This window comes from Centrocercus urophasianus, unplaced genomic scaffold, assembly GCF_019232065.1.
Source record: "Centrocercus urophasianus isolate 14NV4802_14NV808 unplaced genomic scaffold, USGS_Curo_1.0 seq_54, whole genome shotgun sequence".
Classification (NCBI taxonomy): Eukaryota; Metazoa; Chordata; class Aves; order Galliformes; family Phasianidae; genus Centrocercus; species Centrocercus urophasianus.
This window is the reverse complement of record NW_024885133.1, coordinates 644,673-663,011: the sequence shown is the minus strand read 5'-3', so window position 1 is coordinate 663,011 and position 18,339 is coordinate 644,673. Positions and strand designations below refer to the sequence as shown.

The following is an 18,339-nucleotide window of genomic DNA, read 5'->3' as shown; positions in this document are numbered from 1 at the left end:
GAAAGCTGTCACTGGGCAAGCTGCAGTGCTGAAGTTTAATGTTATAGCAAAGCACAAAGTTTGAAGTGTCTGAGGATTCATTTGTCACAAAGCAGCAGCCAGCTGTTTACCCTCAGACTGCTTTATTTAATGGTTATTTCTCTGTATTACTTTAGTGCTGAGAGGCCCTGATAAACAACTGGGACCTTTTTGTACTTAGTCCTGTACAGCAGCAGAACAAAAGGGAACATTTCTGAAAAGCTTGCAAATATAAGATGAAAAAAAAAAAAATCAATGAAGTAGGTTGCAATGTGGAAACTAGAGACAATATTGGCCTTGAGGCAGTAGGATTTCAGCCCATCTCCAGCCAAAATGGTGTCAGATTCTTCCAAAGCAGGGTGTGAAAGCTGTAAGGTGGGTTTTAAGGTTTGCTTTGTAATTGTGCATGTTGCATTTTCAGGCTTGACAGGCAACTTGCACATGCACAACTTAAAACATAAGAAATCAGTGATGGAGCTCAGCACTGTAAGCTCAGAGCGAAGCAGACTGGGTGGGAGAGGAGGTCATAAGGAGTTCTGATTTCTCCTCTCTCCAGAGAGGTCTTTGGTGGCACTGTGCTAGCACCAGGTCAAACCAGACACTATCAGTACCAGGGAACCATTTTTCCAGCAAATTAGTTACACAGGTCAGCACACAAAGCTGCTGACAGTGAAGCAGTGCCTCCTTTGCTTTTGCTGTGAGGACGCGGTGCTTGCAGGGCAGCTGGGAGGTGAGCACTGCCAACCCAGCCCAACACTTCGGCAGAAGTTGCTGCAAACACATTGTGTTGAACAGCAAATCCTGCCAGGCTTTTAATGATGAACTCCGTATTTAGAGTAAAGCCCTGGCACTGCACAAACACACGCGTTGCCGTGCTAAAGCTGTCACTTGAGGTGCTGTGTGCCATCTATTAACAGCCCGTTGTCTCTGTTGGTGCTGCGGGCAGGCGCTGATGGAAGGCAGGGCCCCTGGAAACTCAGAGCTGTTCCTCAGGGCTCTGCTTTATGGCCAGTTCTCTTCCATGTTTTCCTGGATGACTTGGGCGTAGGACGAGGAGGTGTTCTGAACGAGTTCGCTCACACTCCAAAACTGGGGGCTGTTGACTCCACCGAGGGTGGAGAGAGATCCTTCCAGAGGGAGAATTAGAGAGCTGGGTAATCACCGGCTGCGTGGAGTTTAACAAGAGCAAGGGCTGGATTCTGCACCTGGGGAGGAGCGGCTGCTCGGCACAGCAGGGCGGGCTGAAGGGAGCTGCTGGCGGCCTGCGGCTCCTTACAGGAGAGCTGCCAGAGCTCAGAGCGCTTGGGCCCTCAGACGCGGGTTTGGGGCACTGGTGCGCGGAGCCGGCGATGGACTCGACGATCCTTGCGGATCGCTTCCAACTCGGGTTCTTCTTTATTTCTATGACTCGCGGCCCCCGGGTGGAGTTTCCCCAGGAACGCCGAGGAGCGCGCTGACCCCCCTACCCGGCCCTGCGCGGTACGGCAATGCGCATGCGCGGCTTCGCGCCCTCCGCCCCTTTTTACTTCCGGGACACGGAGAGGCGTTTCCTGTTTCTGTGGCGACCGTTCCCGGGACGGAGAGCGCAGCTCGGCGGCTCCCCGGGGAGTCCGGTAAGAGACCGGGCTGCCGGTGTTCCACGGGCCCCGGTTCCTCGCGGTGCCTCTCCCAGGGCCTCGGCAGACCCGCCTGGCCCCGAGCCCCCACCCGCAGGGCCGGGCGTGGAGGCCGTTGGCTGCCCGCGGCGGGGGGAGGCGCGCGGGGTCGGTGGTGCGGATCGAGCCGGGTCTCGGCCTCGGCGCCGCGCTGAGCTCTTCGTTGTCGCGGTAAATCCCGCGGGGTTTGCGGGTCGGGGCTCAGCGTGGGGCCGAGGCGCCGTGTGGTGGGACGGCCCGTACCTGAGGTTGAGGGAGGTGAGCCGGAGCCGCGGGCTGCTGCGGCCTCGTGTGCGGGTGGTTCTCGTGTCACAGCTGGGTGCGAGCAGCTCTGCGCTGGGGCGATGGAGCCCCGTCCCTGCTGCTCACACACAGCGCCGGGGCTGCATGACAGAGCGGTGCCCCAGGTGTACGTCAGATACCTGAACTCTGGGGGAAAATGTGTCTGATGCTGTGCCTGGTTTTGCTGCCCCGGTAGACCAGCCAAATCATTGACTGTCGTTCGAAGATTCTCTGCTGTGGTTTTGTTACTGTAGTCTGTGTGTCTTCTGTGTGAAACTAAGAGAATAAACTGTTCCTTCTTAGCTGTTTGTTGCAACTCCTTTTGAAAGAGTTTTGCAGCAGGCTTTGTGATTTGTGTTCATAAATTTATGAACATAATAGTTAAATCCTCTTTGGTGTGGTATAAAAATAAACCTGTGAAGTATGGCTGTCAAACAGGAGCCATCTGACACGGTGTGTTGAAGTTCCACCTAATGTTTACGTATGAAATGCTTTAAATACCTTTTGTGATTGTCATCATTGCTGCTTCAGCCCTGTAGGGTTCCTGTGAAGTGGGGGAAGGGTTCTGTGTGGCAGAACTGAGATGGAAGTTGTTTCTTTTAGTATAACACACCGATTAGAATTTGTATTGTTTAAATGGAGAAGCATGCATTGTTCATCTGTTTCAGTTTGGGGTTCTGTGCTCGAAGAAGACCTGAACACCCCCAGAGTGCTGGGTACAACGCCGGCCCCAGTGTGTGATGTTTTGACAACAAGAGCAGAGATAGGTTGGTTTGGGAGAGCAGAGGGGAAGCTGAAGCTGAATGCAGTGTGGTGGTGTTGCTTTCTCACATGGGCTGTTGGCACTTCAGAATGCGAGGTATCTTGTCGCTGTGTACTCCTCCAGTATTTGGTTTCTGCCTCTGCACAATTAGACATGTTAGCAAGATAAGCAAACATTGGTTGCTGAAGCGGCCAGGATGAAGTTAAATCTGTTCCAAGTTCCTGGAGGTGCGTGACCTCGATTCACCAAATACAGAAACTTCTTCAAGTTCCAGTTGAAACTCCTCCTCCTCCTTAAGGAGTTGTATCATCCCCTTGCTCTGCTTCTTCAGGAGCACTGAGGCTACTTGAGGTGTTTCTCTGTTGCTGTGTTGTGCATCCTGGTTTAAATTCAGGTTTTACATTCTGTGTTAATCATTCACATGAGAGTCGTTCGGAGCTACATGTTTTCTTTGTCAGTTCAGGAGAGGATAATAACCTTGTGTGGTGTAAGGTTGAGGTTCTCTTTGATCTCTGAAGTGTCAGACATCTGAAAGCATAAAAACATGCTGTTTTACCAGGAAGCTTCCTTACCCACAGCTCTCTTTAGTTGGTTGGATTTAACAGATAGTGGATATCCTTAGTGTTAGAGCAGTACGTGAGCTCCTTATGCCTTAGAAATAGTATTAAAGGTGTCCTCCCCTGAACTTGAGTGTTTTAAAGGTGTTGTTTTTTAATCCATTGTTTAAAAACACCAACATTATATATATTTGAGGAGGGGAAAAGACATCAGTAGTTACATTTTATATCTAAGCGTTAGTTGTGACTGTCTGCAAGTGACCTTTTAAGAGTTCTTTTGCTGAGCAGTACCGTTCCAGACCAAAGGTCAGGGTCACAATGCTCATAATATTTGGTGAGTCATAGTTTTGTCCTGGAATCCAATTCTGGAAGGCACTTATGGGACATTACTGTGGTGTGGATCAGACACTGGCATTGCAGCTGGGGGGGGAATGTATTCGTGTGCCCCTCTTCAGCTGCTCACTGCCCTCCTGCATACTGGGAGTCCACGCTGTGCTTCTTGGGCTTCTTGTGTTACCCAATGAAGTTGGTTTCTGGGAGCCCTTGGGAAAGCGTCTCATTAATAAGGGTAGTGTTTGTTAACCAGTTATTTGTCTCATTATCCTCGATCATAAACAGGACCACTAATGGTGTTTGATTCCCTTGATTGTGAATGTGTCTTTGCTGGCTTAGGCTGGACGTTTGGTTTTGTGTTGGTTTTTTTCCTCATACAACATGAGAAGGACCCAGAAATGATGTTTTCTAATATTAGGCATCTATAATTAGTGTCAGTCGGTAATGATCCTTTCGTATTTGTCTTCGCTCCTAAGTATCAGTCTCAGTCTCTTCAGTTTCCTGTGACTTCCCCTCTTTTGTGTCCCTCACTTTTTTCTCTTTGCTGCTTTCTTGACTCCTGCACTCTGTCCAGAGAATAAAGAGTGCAAAGAGTCCTGGTGTGCAGGAAAAGGAAATCCGTTTCAGAGGTATTCAAAGGTTTGTTCTCATCCCTGATTGGGAGCGTCTTTGGTTCAGCAAAAGGGAGAGAGGTGGGATATGTTTTGTAAAAGGAATCGTGCTTATAAAACAGCCCGGTTCTTCTGCCAGTTCTCAAAATGTGGCTCTGTTATGTGGGTGAAAATAATGCCCTTTGGAAACCAGTGAGTTCCCAGCATTTCGAGTTGTCCTTCAGAGCCAAGTCCTCCTGTTTATCTCTGGTTTTCTGAGACTTTCCTGCAGCACTTCCCCATTTTCTAGTATGTTCTCTCCTGTTGTGTGGAGAATCTTTTGGCAGCATAGGAAACCAGTGCACAGCACTGTTAGGAATGTCATTGCATCTGATGAAAAATAGCAACCAAGTGGTAGAAGGTGTTGTCTTTAGCTGAACAAGTACATGGTTTTAAAGCTGGAACATATTTTAAAGTTAATACCCCTTTACAGTTAGCTTACCCAGGCAGCCGAAGTTCTGAGGAAGGACTGCTTACTGTTAATACAACTACTGATCATTAGTAGGAAAGAATTGGACATGATCACTGAATAGAGGGAAATGGCAGGGAGTATCAGTGTCTGGTTTGTTTGATAAGGTGTGTAGGAATGGTGCATGACCCCATCTGGCTGGACAACGTGGGTCTGGGGAGCAGCAGTGATGTGTGGGGCAGAGCAGGGCTGGGTGACCCCCCTGTCCCCGTCCCCAGCACTGTGGGGCTGTGTCCTGACGGAGCCCAGTCAGAAACTGGGTGGAATCCAACCCAGCATGAGACCAGGAAGGATTTCTCATTTTCCTGTTGTGTGATGACAGCCCTACAGCTGCTCCTTCCTCTCAGGGGTTGCTGTTGTCACTTGGCTGTGTGTTATTCTGGCATAGCTTTTACTGAGCTGCTTGTTTGCTGCTGATGTGTGTTCACCAATGCAATAATAGCTCGTGTGTTCTGTAGGGTGCCTTTCTTGCAGGGGTAAGATACTGGTAGAAAGGTCACAAAGGAGAGAGAAGCAATGGCTTTTGTGCAAGGTTAATGTGTGGCAGGCCCTGCCAGCGCAGCGCTCTGCTCAGGTGTCCTGCAGTTGTGGCAGCTGCATGACATGTGAACATCGTTCTGATCAGGGGGCTTCATCTGTCAGACTTGTTTTGTTATGTTTGTTTAGTTGTGTTTAAGGCCAAGTAAATATTTCAGTTATTTGGTAGTTGTGGAGAACATTGGGTGATGTTTGAGGTCCAACCATGGTGTGGAACCACAGCCAGAGCGTGCATGAGGATGCTCACTGGAGCACCCCAGGTTAATCTGCATCTATTCCAAAATGTAAAGATCTTTTATCTCTTTTCTCTTTCTTTCCCTAGATGAGAGCAGCAAGAATAATTAAGACTTCTTGTGTGTGTTTCAGATTGTGCAGTGAATGTCCATAAGAACTGCAAGGGTTTGCTGGCTGAATGCAGCAGCATCAGAACCAAGGTGGGTTTTAAAATGTGTTTTGTTACCAATAACAGTGCTTGACAGTAAGACTGATCTGGTGGAAGTGTACTGAGTTATGTTAGTGCAGAATTAGTGCAGAATCCTGCCCTGCATCTTTAACAGACACTGACTAATCACCCACTTGTCATTATGGTTATTTATGTAAGTAGTGAAAAGTTGAACAGTCCATTATTGTTCTGAAAGCTGTTTGACATTGCTGGTGTCTGTCAGAGCTAGCATTTAAAAGAATGCTCAAAGCAATGTTGTTTTTTTTAACTATAATTGAATTATTTCATACCTCTGAATTTCATGTGACTGCACCTTACTGGGTTGTCCCACCTCAATGCAGAGGACAGAGTGAGGGGCACAGAGGAGTTTGGTTGTAACAGCTGCACATTGCTTCTAAGCTGAGCAATGCAGAATAAGTGGTTTAATTTTCAACCTGTGATAAGCTTCTGTCTTGCCAGGCTGTCCAGGTTCTGTCTGTCACTGGGGTGCATGTGATTGCTTATGAACTCAGGGCTTGGTCTCAGATAGTATCTCTCACTTTTTCAATTCTGGCATTGGTTTCAAAAATCGTTTCCTCCTTCTTGTATCTGCTCAGACTCCAGGGCTTGGTTTGTTTGAACTTGCAACTGTCAGTGATTTCAGAGCCTGATAGCAGCTTACGAGCTGAGAGGAAAAGAGCGTAACAGCTCAAACCTGGGCTGTTGGGGTTAGAGGAAATGTTGTTAGCCTTTAGTGATTTAGAGTGTAGGAATGTTCTGATGTTGTTTTTGTGGGTTTATTTTAACATGTATATTTTCAAACTTTTCCAGGCCTTGTGCGTTTTCCTTTTAAGCATAAAAATTCATGCTATCATTCTTTCATTCTTGAGTCGCCCCTTACAAATTGCTCCTGAAGAGAACAAAGAGGGAATGGTGGCACAAAATGATATGGAGAATGGAGCCAGGGGTGAAAAGCAAGACTCCCCAGCAGCCATTTGTTGTAAACTCATTACTTAATTTTGTCTGTCTTTGCTAAATGGAGTCTCAGAGGATTGTAGTACCCAATGTGGTAAGGATGAGAAAGTTGTGCAGATAGCAAGGATGTTGGGCCTTGAACAGTCTTACTTTGGATGAAACCTGGCATTGGCTTGGGTTAGTGTTAGTTTAGTTATTACTGCTTTATGCTAAACCACAGTGAAGTGTAGGTGGAGATTGTTTACCTGAAGGGTAAGGTGAAGGATTTTATGGATGTGTTTCTTATGGTCATGGCTTTAATTCAGCTGTAACTTCACTTTTACTTCAGTTTGGTTTATAGTTGATGGAACGTTTACGTATGGGATTCATGTCTGCATGCTGTTCTTCTGGAGCGTGGAGAAATCAGAGCTGTTATTGTGTCAAATTGTGTGGGCCCCTGCATGCAGCTTTGTTATATGCTAGGGAAAATCAGATTTATTTTGGGCTGAAAGTTTGGGCTGTATGTGTAAGACTGTTGTCTTTTTTCCCATAGCAGAAAGATTTGCAGCACAGACCTTCTGGACCTGCACAAAGTTCGTCCCAGTGCATTTCCCCAGGTTTGTACTAAAGAGTGATTTCTGTGCTCAAGGCTCATCTGTTCAATTGTATTTTTTTCTTTAATATGTTTTAGAGGCTATACACAGTGTGTTATTGAAGTATAGAGAAGGTCTCTTTTAATAAGATGGCTTCATTTTTTTTCTGCTGGGAATGGCTGAGAGGCTCCTGGCAATCTCCTGTGTGTTTTTATCTCTTTATCTTTTTATTTTTCTTTATACCTTCTTGCTGTGTAACCTCAAAATATCATGGTGAAAGGGGATCGATAAGCTAGTTTCTCATTGATTGTCTATTCTCTGGCCTCTGAAAAGACTAGAACTGTGAACTTTGTTTTACATCAGATTTTCATAATTGTCTATTTAAAACTTGCCTGCAGCTGGTGGTTGCTAGAAACCTCTAAGCTGAGCCAGTGCTAATGGTCTGAACAGAAATCTTTGTTGAAATGAAGTGGGGAAAAGGGACCTGGGAGCGCAAATGAGAAGCAAGAAGGGTCTGTTGCAGCACAGGCATTGAAATGGGCTTTCTGCTACTAGAGAAGACCATCGTAGCTGTCGTTGTGAGATTTAAATGGCATTTTAATTGGGAGAAGATACGAGATGTGCATTAACAGAATTGCTTCTCGGGTTCTCAGGTGACTTGCCATACCAGAACAGAATTATCTTCTGCTGTGCGGTCGGTCTGCTTTGATGGGCATAAGAAACACAATGGAGTTGAATGTCTGGGTATTACTCTGATTTCTACAAATATATTTATTAGGTATCATTTGGCTTGAGTTTCAAGCAGTACTTCATGAAACAATTCTTACCAACAAGGGGAATGATTATTGTGAGAAGATGAGTGGTTGATTGCACGGTCAAAAATGGTTTTGTGCACTTAGGGAAAGGAGCAGAGACTAAAATAGGAAGCCAGGAGGAATAAAGAAAACAGGAGATGCTGGCTGTAGGGCTTCTGGTTGGAACAGCTCTGTGGTACACAGTCTGGTCTGATGCTGTAGGCTAGCAGCGATCGATGCGGACTCTCAGCAGTGTGCAGACAGTGCTAATTGAACTCAGAAAATGGCTTTTTGTTGGTGCAGACTTGGCTAGGCAGCCACTGCTTGTTTTTTGTGGTCAGAAGCAGAAGATGGAAGTTAGAAGAGCAGCTGATAGCATGGGCTGTGTTGTTACCCACTGCAGGCTGCAGTGCCCAGCAAAAGAAGCCAGAGGTATGAGTGTAGAAGAGGAGCGTCTTAAAGATTCAAGTTGTGCCCTCCCCCATGTTTTCCTCAGGTGTTGAGATTTGACCTGCCGTTGTGAATTAAAGCTCTTCTGTTCTTGCCTTGGAAGCAAGGAAAGAGAGCATGGTGGCTGATTTCAATACTTCGCCAAATGGAAATGGATCTCATCTGTTATTGAGGTCTTGTTCAAGAAATTCTCTTTTGCCAATCCCACCAACATTCACTTATTTTGCTTAGTTGGGAGGATGGGCTTAAAGCTCTTTGCTTGGATGATGGATGGGGAAATGGATCTCAGTTTACTCGGTTTGTTGTAGGCTGAGAATGAGCTGTGTGCATGTGCAAACTATTCCAAACTCAACTGCCAATGGGTAAAGCTGCAGTGTTATTTGCATTACATGTTATTGATGAAACCTTCTCTGAAGCTCTCCTGCCGTTCCAGTCAACTGTTTCAAGGAGAGTGAGATCACAGAGCTGGGGTGGAGAGCAGGGATATGAAGAAATGTGGAAAAACCTGTTTTATGAATAGAAATGGGAATGCCTTGATTGTCCTGTGTTTGGCTGAGGAAAACAAGTGTGAGGGGAGAGGGATCTTCAGCAGGGGTGCAGACCGAGGAGAGGGGGCTTTGGGGGCTGAATAGGCCAGAAGGAAAGTTGTAGATTGGTGATGGTGGGCACAGGCTGGGGTTGAAGGCGCTCTTGAGCTGCTACAGCGTGGCATGGAGGTCAGTCTGACTGCTGAGACAGCCTGCATCCAGGGCCTCCAAGGTGAGGATTCTTCCACTGCCATGTCCTTAAAAGCACTCTGAAGACAGACCTTGCCAGTGAGAAGGTTTGAGGATTGTCTGATTCCTCATCCTCAACTTCCCTGAAGTTCCTTTTATAAAAGGACATCTTTGGTCTCCTGTTTCATATCATTCGTTGCAGACATTAGTACTAAATAGTTGTATCCAATTTTCGTAAGTCTATTACAGGCTTCATGTATTGTATAACAGTGATTAAAGTTTTAAATGTCTTTCCAGTTCGTAGTCTGTCCAGATTTAAAAAGCATTAAAAATCTGCAGGATGAAAATTAAATTTAGCTCTGGTGTCTCTTGCGCTCAGCGCGCAGATAGAAATGGCTGAGCAGCAATAAGCATTGCAGAGAACTTGTGGTTTTCTGTGATCTCAGATTTTTCTTGTTTGCCATGAAATGTTCTGTGCCCTTATGCAGTAGGATGTGAATAATGGTGTGTAGGTTCTGGTGTTTTACTAAAGGAGAAGATACTTTGCAATTTCCACACTAAATGGGCACAGTAGGGACCAATTTCCTGCACTTCAGACCTGCTGATTTAGCCAATACAGTAAGTTAAGTGACAGCTTTACATTTCTAGAAGGATCACAGGTAGTATAAAAACAGTGCATCTCTGGGGCCACTTTACTGTGCCAGGTCTGAGGGCAGCCAGGAGTGAGCATGGGGAATACAAATTCAAAAAGCAGCGGCAGAAGCCATGCGATCCCCGCTGCTCCCGAGCTGTCTTTCTGTGGCTCCTTCTCGAGAAAATGGAATGAAAATGTCTTTTTGGACAACGAGCTTCTGACATCCAAGATCCTGTCCGTTCTCCGTCCGCATTCGGAGAGAGGTTTGAGAGCGGGCGACCTGCAGTGTGCGCCTCACTTTCTGAGCACCAATTCGCTTCTCGCCTCGCTAGCAGCTTCCCTGAAGGAGCAGCCCCAGCCCCGGAGCCTGCTCCTGGGGCCTGATGGCACCCCAGCGCTGCCGCGGAGCCTCGGCATGACTATCGCCCAGAGGGGAAATCCTCCGTCTGCGCTGAGTACTGCAGGAGCCGCCGGCAAGTTGGGGTGAGTGAACTACTTCTCCTTCGCTGGCTTCTGCTGCCGCCCCCTCCCCCATCCGAAAAGAAAACCGATTAAAAATAAAACGAGGCTCGTGTTTTAGAGCTTGAGAGAGGATCGTTGGGCGCTTAATGCTGAATTCTGTTGTTTAAAATAACAGTCTGTCTTTAGTCCCTCTGTGCTGTGTCGCAAAGATGTACTGTAAGATAGTGGAGTGTTCGAGTATTCCTGCCTGGAGCATGGTTTGAATGGGCGTTTTTATCTTCAGACTTGCTGAAATTCGAGAATCTTTTCTGAGATCACTGTGCTGGGCTGTGCTGGTTGTGACTCGTGTGGAAGGACAGTGCTTTAAATTGCAGGATACCTGGGTTAAAATAGTGGACGAGTTCAAAGCTGTCTGCTGGTTTGTGTGGTTGTGCACTTCTTGTATACCACAGTTCTGCTCCGTCCTCGCTGAAACTGCCCTTAGTACTCTGAAATGGCTGTGGTTTGTCAGCAGGTGATGTGCTGTTGTTTTTTATGGCAGATTAGAAGTTGCATCCTTGCTCTTGCTGCTCTAATTAAATCTGCATTGTGTCACTGATCAATGTGCTACACTTATTTGTCTGTGTAAACTGCGAGTGCAGGGGTAGCTTTTGTGTTTTTTAACTTCATTGCTTTATAGGAAAGCTGCTTGTTGAAGTAGTTGGCTTTTATTTATTAAGTAGAAAAACTTAAAAAATATTAATGTTCTGTCTGGGTCCCTCATTCTAATTTCTTTGGCCGCTTAGATTAATTTCAGGAGACATGGATGAAGGGGATTCAGGATTTATAAAGTTTAAGCAGACCTCAGATGATGTTGTCTCACTTGCACCTTCAACAGCAGACTGCCTTTTTCTGGAAGGTACGGAAGCTTCTGTGTTTTTCAGCACTTTCGGACGAGTAGGAAACTGCATACAGTGCATCTTGAGATGTATTTACCCTTGCTGGTGGTAATGAAGGATAAAGATTAATTGTTGAAATCGAATGTGCTTTTGGTCTAGATGCGTATTCCCTGTCCCTCCGAAGTGAAATAGAAACAGACGCTCATGAGTTTGAGGCAGAGTCCTGGAGCCTTGCAGTGGAACAGTCTTATGCAAAGAAGCAAAAGAAAGAAGTTGTAAAAAGGCAGGATGTCATTTATGGTAAGAGCACTGTGAATTCTTTAAAACTTTGTTTTGTAGTGTCACTGTTCTGAAACAACAGAAATGGTTGTTTTTATGAGCTTCCAGTTGGGCTGGTGCTTGGAAACTGAAACTGAATACAAACTTTCAAGTCTGTTATTTATCTCAGTGTGCCTAAGTCCTCCTCATAACGATTTTAAGCAACCCGTATTTATCTTTCTGCCTGTGTAAGCAGCAAACCTAGCTGTGCAATTAGGAAATATCCTAAGCTCAACTTCTACTGGGAGGTGATATTAAACAAGCAGGGTCATTCTTGGTCACTGTTTGATTCAGAGATTAGCAGGGCAAATTCAGGTGCTTTAATTGTGGTTATGTTCTTTCCTTGATAGTGATGTAATACCTTAGAAGAAGTTTATGGACAGCTTCAGAATAGCTGGCTTCTAGCAAGATCTAGAATGGTACAAAGTATGGCTGGAAGGAGACAAGATGTCACATAGTCTTCACTGTCAGTGTCTGCTGTTGTATAATCAGCTGTACCCAGACTTCAGCTGTTTGTTCTGCTTGCTAATAAACATCTCTGAAAAATGCTGCAATATTAAGCTCTCTGATTGATAAGGGAAGTTGTTCCTGATATTTGATATAAAGCTGCTTTTGCTGCAGTTTAAGAATATCACCTCTCGTTTCTCTCATCCTATCTGTCGCCCCTGATACCAGAAGCAGTTGAGGGTTGTTTTTCTAGCTATTGTTACTTGGGTAGTAGGTTTGGTCCCTTGCAGAAGATGATGACTTTCAGAGACTGCTCTCCTCTCACTGGTCACGGCATGCTGCCTAAATGAGCACTAATTTTTATTTCCCCGTACCCAGAACTAATGCAGACTGAAATGCACCACGTCAGAACACTGAAAATAATGCTGAAGGTGTACTCCAAAGCCATGAAAGAGGAACTGCAGTTCTCAAATGCAGTCATCAACAAGCTGTTCCCCTGTGTGGATGAGCTGCTGGAGATGCATGGGCAATTCCTGCTCCAGTTAAAGGAGCGGCGAAAGGAGTCCTTGGAAGAAGGCAGTGACCGAAATTACATGATCCAGAACATTGGGGACCTCTTGGTAAAACAGGTGTGAGACTGTGCCAGATTTCTTGATGCTATGAAGCACCTGAAAAGCTGATTGTAAGATAAATACGTGGCTGTGTAGAAGTTGAAAGAAGGCTGGGTTTAAGAGCATCGTCTGTATGTGTGAATGTGGCTGCCAGGAGCACGTCTGGTCAAAGTGAGGTGTTCAGTGGGTGCTCTTTAGGCACACGTGTGCTCGTTGTGTGGTATGCAGTGAGTGATTTGGTCTTTGTGCTGAAAGTACAGCAATGTGCTGATGGTGTCCTTCCCAAACACAGCTGTTATGCACTTCATGCTGAGCTTCTTGGTTCTGACCGTTTAATTTTTTTTACTAATGACAGCTGCTTTTAAGTTTAGTGCCTGCTCTGTTAATGAGTGGATGCAGCAATTTCTTTTTGTGTACCGTGGCCATTTTTGTTGTAGTTGTTCTTCACCTTTTACAATCCTTGGTCTTTAAGCGCAGAAGCTCAGAAATCCTCTTAAAAACTTGCATTAAGACAGCAGTCAGTTAATACTTGTTTAAGCTCTCAGTTTTCTTCTGTAACAGAAATAAGAAATATTGAAATGCTGTCTCAGGATTCAGTTAATGTAAAACTATGTTAAACGTGGGTCTTGGGGTGCTTGTAGGTTAATGATTCATGTGTTTAATACTTATTTCTCATTTAGTTCTCAGGTGAAAATGGAGAGAGAATGAAAGAAAAATACGGTGTGTTCTGTTCTGGACACAATGAAGCTGTTAGTCACTATAAGGACCTGCTCCAAAGCCACAAGAAGTTCCAAAACTTAATAAAGGTAAACAGCAATCAGAAGCCTCCCATTATTGCTGTGCAAAGTATGCTTGAACTCTTTCAGTTCTTTTTTTATACTTGAAGATATCTTAATTTTGAATGAGCAGGTATTAAGAGGTATCTTCTCATTGTTTGATAGCTTGTTTGCTGCTTGCATTCTAAATGTTTTGAGCTGTTTGGGGTGGGCAGGTATCTTTTTCTTGAGCACCCAGTTCTGGGAAGTAGAATATTGGTTCTATTCATGGCTTCATCCGTGACTGCCGTGCTGTGTGGCCATCTATGTAAATTGGCTTGATAAATACTGTTGATAAAAATACCATAGGAAAACCAGGAACTCTTAATTTAGTTTTGCCCACTACATCATCTTTCCAAAACCAGAAGATTGGCTCCAGGGCAGTTTGTTGATCTGCTGTACAGTGTAATGCACAATTAATAGGACAGGCACAAGAAGCACAGCCAGACTGGAAGCCTGTAACCTGAATCTTAGCTGGCACTGCACAGCCCGTGGTGTTCTCGTGTTCCAGTCATTAGTAAGTGATACTGTGTGAACTTTCCAGCACGATTTTGTGGTTATAGCTCTTCTTAACTAGGTGCCTTGAAAGAGAAAGGCTTTCTCTTCTAAAGAAACTAAACCAGTAAGCAGAGTTTTAACACAAATGGCCTTTGTTGTAAAGAAAGATCTGGGTGCTGTATTCAGCCCCCAGCAGTGCTTTGTTCCTGCAGTCAGGCCAGCTGGTGGCATTTTGGTGCTTTAGTCTTCTATTTCTAAGCAGGAAAGCATTTCTGTGCACCAACATCCTCGTGATCATGCAGTGGTAAAATAAACACTAATTCATAATTTGGCTGTTTGGGTTTGGTTTTAAAATTATTATGCTTTCCTATGTAGTTAAGGACTGGTCCATTACAGAAGGCGTTCAGTTAGCAAACAGTTCAGATTCAGTTAAAAGTAGTTGAAAATGATAACAAAAATGTTTTTTTTCTAGTAATAAAGGCATTTTTTGATGTTATCAGCAGTTTTGCTTTTGTAACAGAGCACAGCTCATTTTGTGGTGCTAAACTTAATTTTGTAAATGTGTAAACGGAAAGGGAGGGAGTTAAAAACAAAATATAAACGGGTGACAGAAGAATCTGTCTTGTTTTCTAGAAAATTGGCAACTGTTCCATTGTGAGGAGACTTGGTGTCCAGGAGTGCATCCTTCTGGTTACGCAGCGCATCACCAAATACCCGGTCCTGGTGGAACGCATTATTCAGAATACAGAAGGTAGTTTGCTTGATCTTTCCTAGGAGCCTGACAGTTCTCATCCTGTCTCTCTATTCCCCGTGTTCTTTCCTCAGATGAAGGGAACAGGCTGGTTCTGCCTTGTAGCAGCTTTCTTACTTCCTAGTTAGCTGGAGATGCAGTTCTAGATGCAGATTCACGTCAGTCTTGCTTCGTCAGAGGATCAGAAGCAACACTGAGCTTCAAGTTCAGGGGCACAGCATTGTAGCAGCTAAGCCTAGCAGTTCATTAAAGATGCAGAGCGAAAGGAATTAACTTATTTATAGGCTCAAGCTCTTGAGAAATACTGTCAAATGCTCAGTCAGGAACCTTCATGTTAAAACATTTGATTGATTCATAATTGCATTCCTGGGTTGAAAATGGGACTAATTGCTGTTCTTTTCTCTTAGTTGGAACTAAGGATTATGAAGATCTGAACCATGCCCTTAATTTAATTAAGTATACGATCACTCATGTCGATGCCATAGTAAATGAGTGTGAGAAGGGGCAGCGCCTTAAAGAGATTATGCATAAAATGGAGCTGAAATCATCTGGGAAGTGCAAGAATGGGCTTTTCTTCCGTAAGGATGACATGGGACAGAGGAGGCTTCTGCTGGATGGGATGCTGTACTGGAAGGCTGCGTCAGGACGGCTCAAAGGTGAGGGACCAGGAATGGGAGAAGTACAACGAGATTTGTCTTTGTTCTGTAACTACTTATTAGTGATTGATGGAGCATAAAGGATGACGATAACCCACTTGTTTAATAGGATGTTGGAGGCAATAGATCTTGTTCTGTTCCTGGCTTGTCCAATAAGCATCTCTGTAATGGTGCATGATAAGTTCCTTATGCTGTTTGCTTATTATCTGTCTGATCTGCTTTCCAATTCAAGAGGGAGACCTTCAGGTAAATGACGAAGCTTTGAGTCGTATCGACTTGTCTCCTGTGGAAAGGCACTGTACTGTGCAAGCTCTTGGCTCATGCATGGAGAAGTTGCCAAACCTGTGACACCTTTATTCTGCAGAATGTCTGTTTATCCAGAAAATCAAAACCACGTTCATCAGTGAACATTTTAACAGCTTCATTGTTCAGCTGTTCTGAGAAAAGCTTCAGGTGTAGTGAAGCCAAGAGAAGCTGGTGCTGTGAACATCTGCAGATTCAGAATGGTCTGCCATTGAGGGAGATACGTTCAGTCATGACCACTGGAGTCCAGATGCAGTGTGCCTCTGTGGGTGCTTCCAAGCTTTGGGTTGGCTCTGTTTGTATTCTGCTGGCTCTGCATGTGTGCAGGCTGTGCCTGGAAGCTTCAGTGTTTTGAGTCTGTGCTGGTTTCTTTGAATCAAAGTCTTTTTCTTTTGTTACTGTAGATGTTTTGGCAGTCCTGCTAAACGATGTACTGCTGCTCTTACAAGAAAAGGACCAAAAATACGTGTTTGTATCAGTGGTAGGTATTGGTCATCTTATTTAATGTGTTTACTTAGAATATTTATGAGAGTAATGACAGAAAAAATACAAATAGAAATGTTAGTTGTTATGCTGGCCTCACATGCAGTTGATAAACAAGCCAGTGGTTCAGCGCTTCTCCTTTGTGCTGTGACTTTGCCTTTCACTGAGCTTTGTTAGGCTGCTTTAAAAGGCACTTGCAAATAAGATCTGCTTCTGTGTATCAGTTTGAAGGGGAAAACGATCTTCCATTTCGGCTAGGTGTGTGGTGCAATAGCCAAGGACTTGCTGTGGGCAGGGAATTTTCCTGAAGGAAACACAGAAAAAGCATTACATGCTGATGTAATTACTACAGCAGTGCAGAATGCTCAGTGGATTTGCTTGCTTTCCTGGGGCATTTCCACAGGTGTACTCAGAGCAGTTGATTGTGTATACTTTGTCCTTTTCCAGTTCAGTTATGACTGTAATAGAACCAGTCCAGGTATCACTCCTCCACGGATAAATGCAGCAAGTGAGAGGAGCAGATGGATCGGTTTTACAGCTCCATTTCCTTAATTTCACTGTAGATTATGGTGTGGAGCAGCTGCAAAGAAGCATTCTCTTCTGAAAACCTTCCTAGGTTACAAATATTGGACCTTTGCTTTAATTTTCAGTCAAGTAGCAAGAACTCTTATTTTTGAAGTGTGCAGTCTGTGTTGTATGTTTTGATTTATGGTTAGTGAGTGAAGAGTGGCAGGTGTCAGAAGTGGCACCATAGCAGAAAGAAAATTACTGCGTTGCTGTGTCGTGGTGGCTGTGTAGCCCTGTGCAGTGAGAAGATGGAGGGCACTTAGAAGCACAAACTCTAAGAAATGTGTATGATACAGTGCAATAAATAATATTCTCTTTTATAGGATTCTAAGCCACCAGTTATCTCGCTGCAAAAGCTGATTGTAAGAGAGGTAGCTAATGAGGAAAAGGCGATGTTCTTAATTAGTGCTTCCCTAGAAGGACCAGAGATGTATGAAATTCACACAGGCTCAAAAGAAGAGAGGAATTCCTGGATGGCTCACATCCGCAGAGCTGTAGAAAGGTAAATAATGACTGCAGGCTGGAAGGCTTCATCTGCCACTCATCAGCCTTCCCTTCCCAGGACTCGCATGTGTCAGTTCATCATAAAAAAGTACTTCTAGCTGTTTGTAAACTTCCTTTGTAAGACTGAAGCAGCTGCTTGGTGCATGTTTACTGGACAGAAGCTGCTCGAAAAGATGCTGGAACAAATAGCTTAAGACTTCATTTTGCTTTATTTTTTTTTATAACTTGGTTCACTGATGTCAAAAGGGATGAGAGAAAAATATTGATACACAAGATAAAACGACACCCTAGGCAGAAGCTTCAGTCCGAATGCTGAGATGATTTTAAATTACCTAATGTGTAAATGAAACAAATTTGTCTCTCACTTCTTACAGCTGTCCTGATGAAGAAGGAGGATCATTTTGTGAACCTGAAGCAGAAAGGAGACTGGCTGAAGCAAGAGCAGCGAAATTAAGAGAATTCCAAGGTAATGACTTCGATATCTGTTCCACGGGCAGCTTCTCAGCATCTCTTGTGATTTATGACTATCTTGTTATTAAGTGTGACCAAGTTTCTCCTGAAATTTTTTCAGGTAGTGCAGGGTTTGCATAGAAATAGTTTAAGAAAAGAACTATTAATGTCTGAGTGCTTTGTGAGGTGTTCTGTTATTGTTTTCCCCGACTGTTGATTGCATCTCTGACTATGGAACGAATTATAAGCTTCCAAACTGAATGTTGTACTCCTAACAGCAATTTGGAAGGGAAAACTGAGTTTGTTTCTTCCATTAGAGCGTTTGAACATAAAAGATGACCTGATTGTGCAAAGTCTAACTGAGAAACAACAAATTTATCAAGAAATGTCTGAGCTGTATGGATTTGAAGACCATTCCCAAGGATCCCAGTCTAGGCTGCTACTTCTGGGGGATATCCCAGAAAGTCTGCAAGGAGAGGCACTTCTGAAGTCTGCAGTGGTAGAAGGTAAGTGCAGCAGGGAAACTGTGTTCACTGCAGTGCAGATGTTGGGATAAGCAGGTAGGACCCAAGTACAAGTCACAAAAACGGTCTTCTAATAATTCTGTGTAATGCAATTCAGACTCAAAACCAGCCTGCAGGATAGGCAGAATGCAGCTGTGTTTTTAGGTGGAGGACCTCAGCTTTGTGGGTTTTTTATTTCTTAATTGTGTTTTCCTTTTCAATGATCAACCTGTGGAATCTTCAAACGAATCTATTCAGATGGATCAC

General features: G+C 44.4%; 1 protein-coding gene across 6 annotated transcripts in view; it reads left to right on the top strand.

Annotated features, from left to right (window-relative positions):
• The window catches only part of ARHGEF18 (Rho/Rac guanine nucleotide exchange factor 18), a 42,235-nt gene that overhangs the window by 13,697 nt on the left and 10,199 nt on the right, over positions 1 to 18,339 (top strand). For 3 of the 6 annotated variants that reach the window (XM_042835615.1, XM_042835609.1, XM_042835613.1), the window contains exons 11-23: positions 5,631 to 5,698; positions 7,193 to 7,256; positions 10,159 to 10,309; positions 11,074 to 11,186; positions 11,326 to 11,466; positions 12,310 to 12,560; positions 13,223 to 13,348; positions 14,489 to 14,606; positions 15,014 to 15,262; positions 15,970 to 16,046; positions 16,939 to 17,117; positions 17,494 to 17,585; positions 17,887 to 18,075. In XM_042835615.1, the coding sequence (XP_042691549.1) occupies positions 5,631 to 5,698; positions 7,193 to 7,256; positions 10,159 to 10,309; positions 11,074 to 11,186; positions 11,326 to 11,466; positions 12,310 to 12,560; positions 13,223 to 13,348; positions 14,489 to 14,606; positions 15,014 to 15,262; positions 15,970 to 16,046; positions 16,939 to 17,117; positions 17,494 to 17,585; positions 17,887 to 18,075 (1,818 nt within the window). The remainder of the gene's footprint in view (positions 1 to 5,630; positions 5,699 to 7,192; positions 7,257 to 10,158; positions 10,310 to 11,073; positions 11,187 to 11,325; positions 11,467 to 12,309; positions 12,561 to 13,222; positions 13,349 to 14,488; positions 14,607 to 15,013; positions 15,263 to 15,969; positions 16,047 to 16,938; positions 17,118 to 17,493; positions 17,586 to 17,886; positions 18,076 to 18,339) is intronic. The other 3 variants (XM_042835612.1, XM_042835611.1, XM_042835610.1) reach the window with 3 other exon arrangements.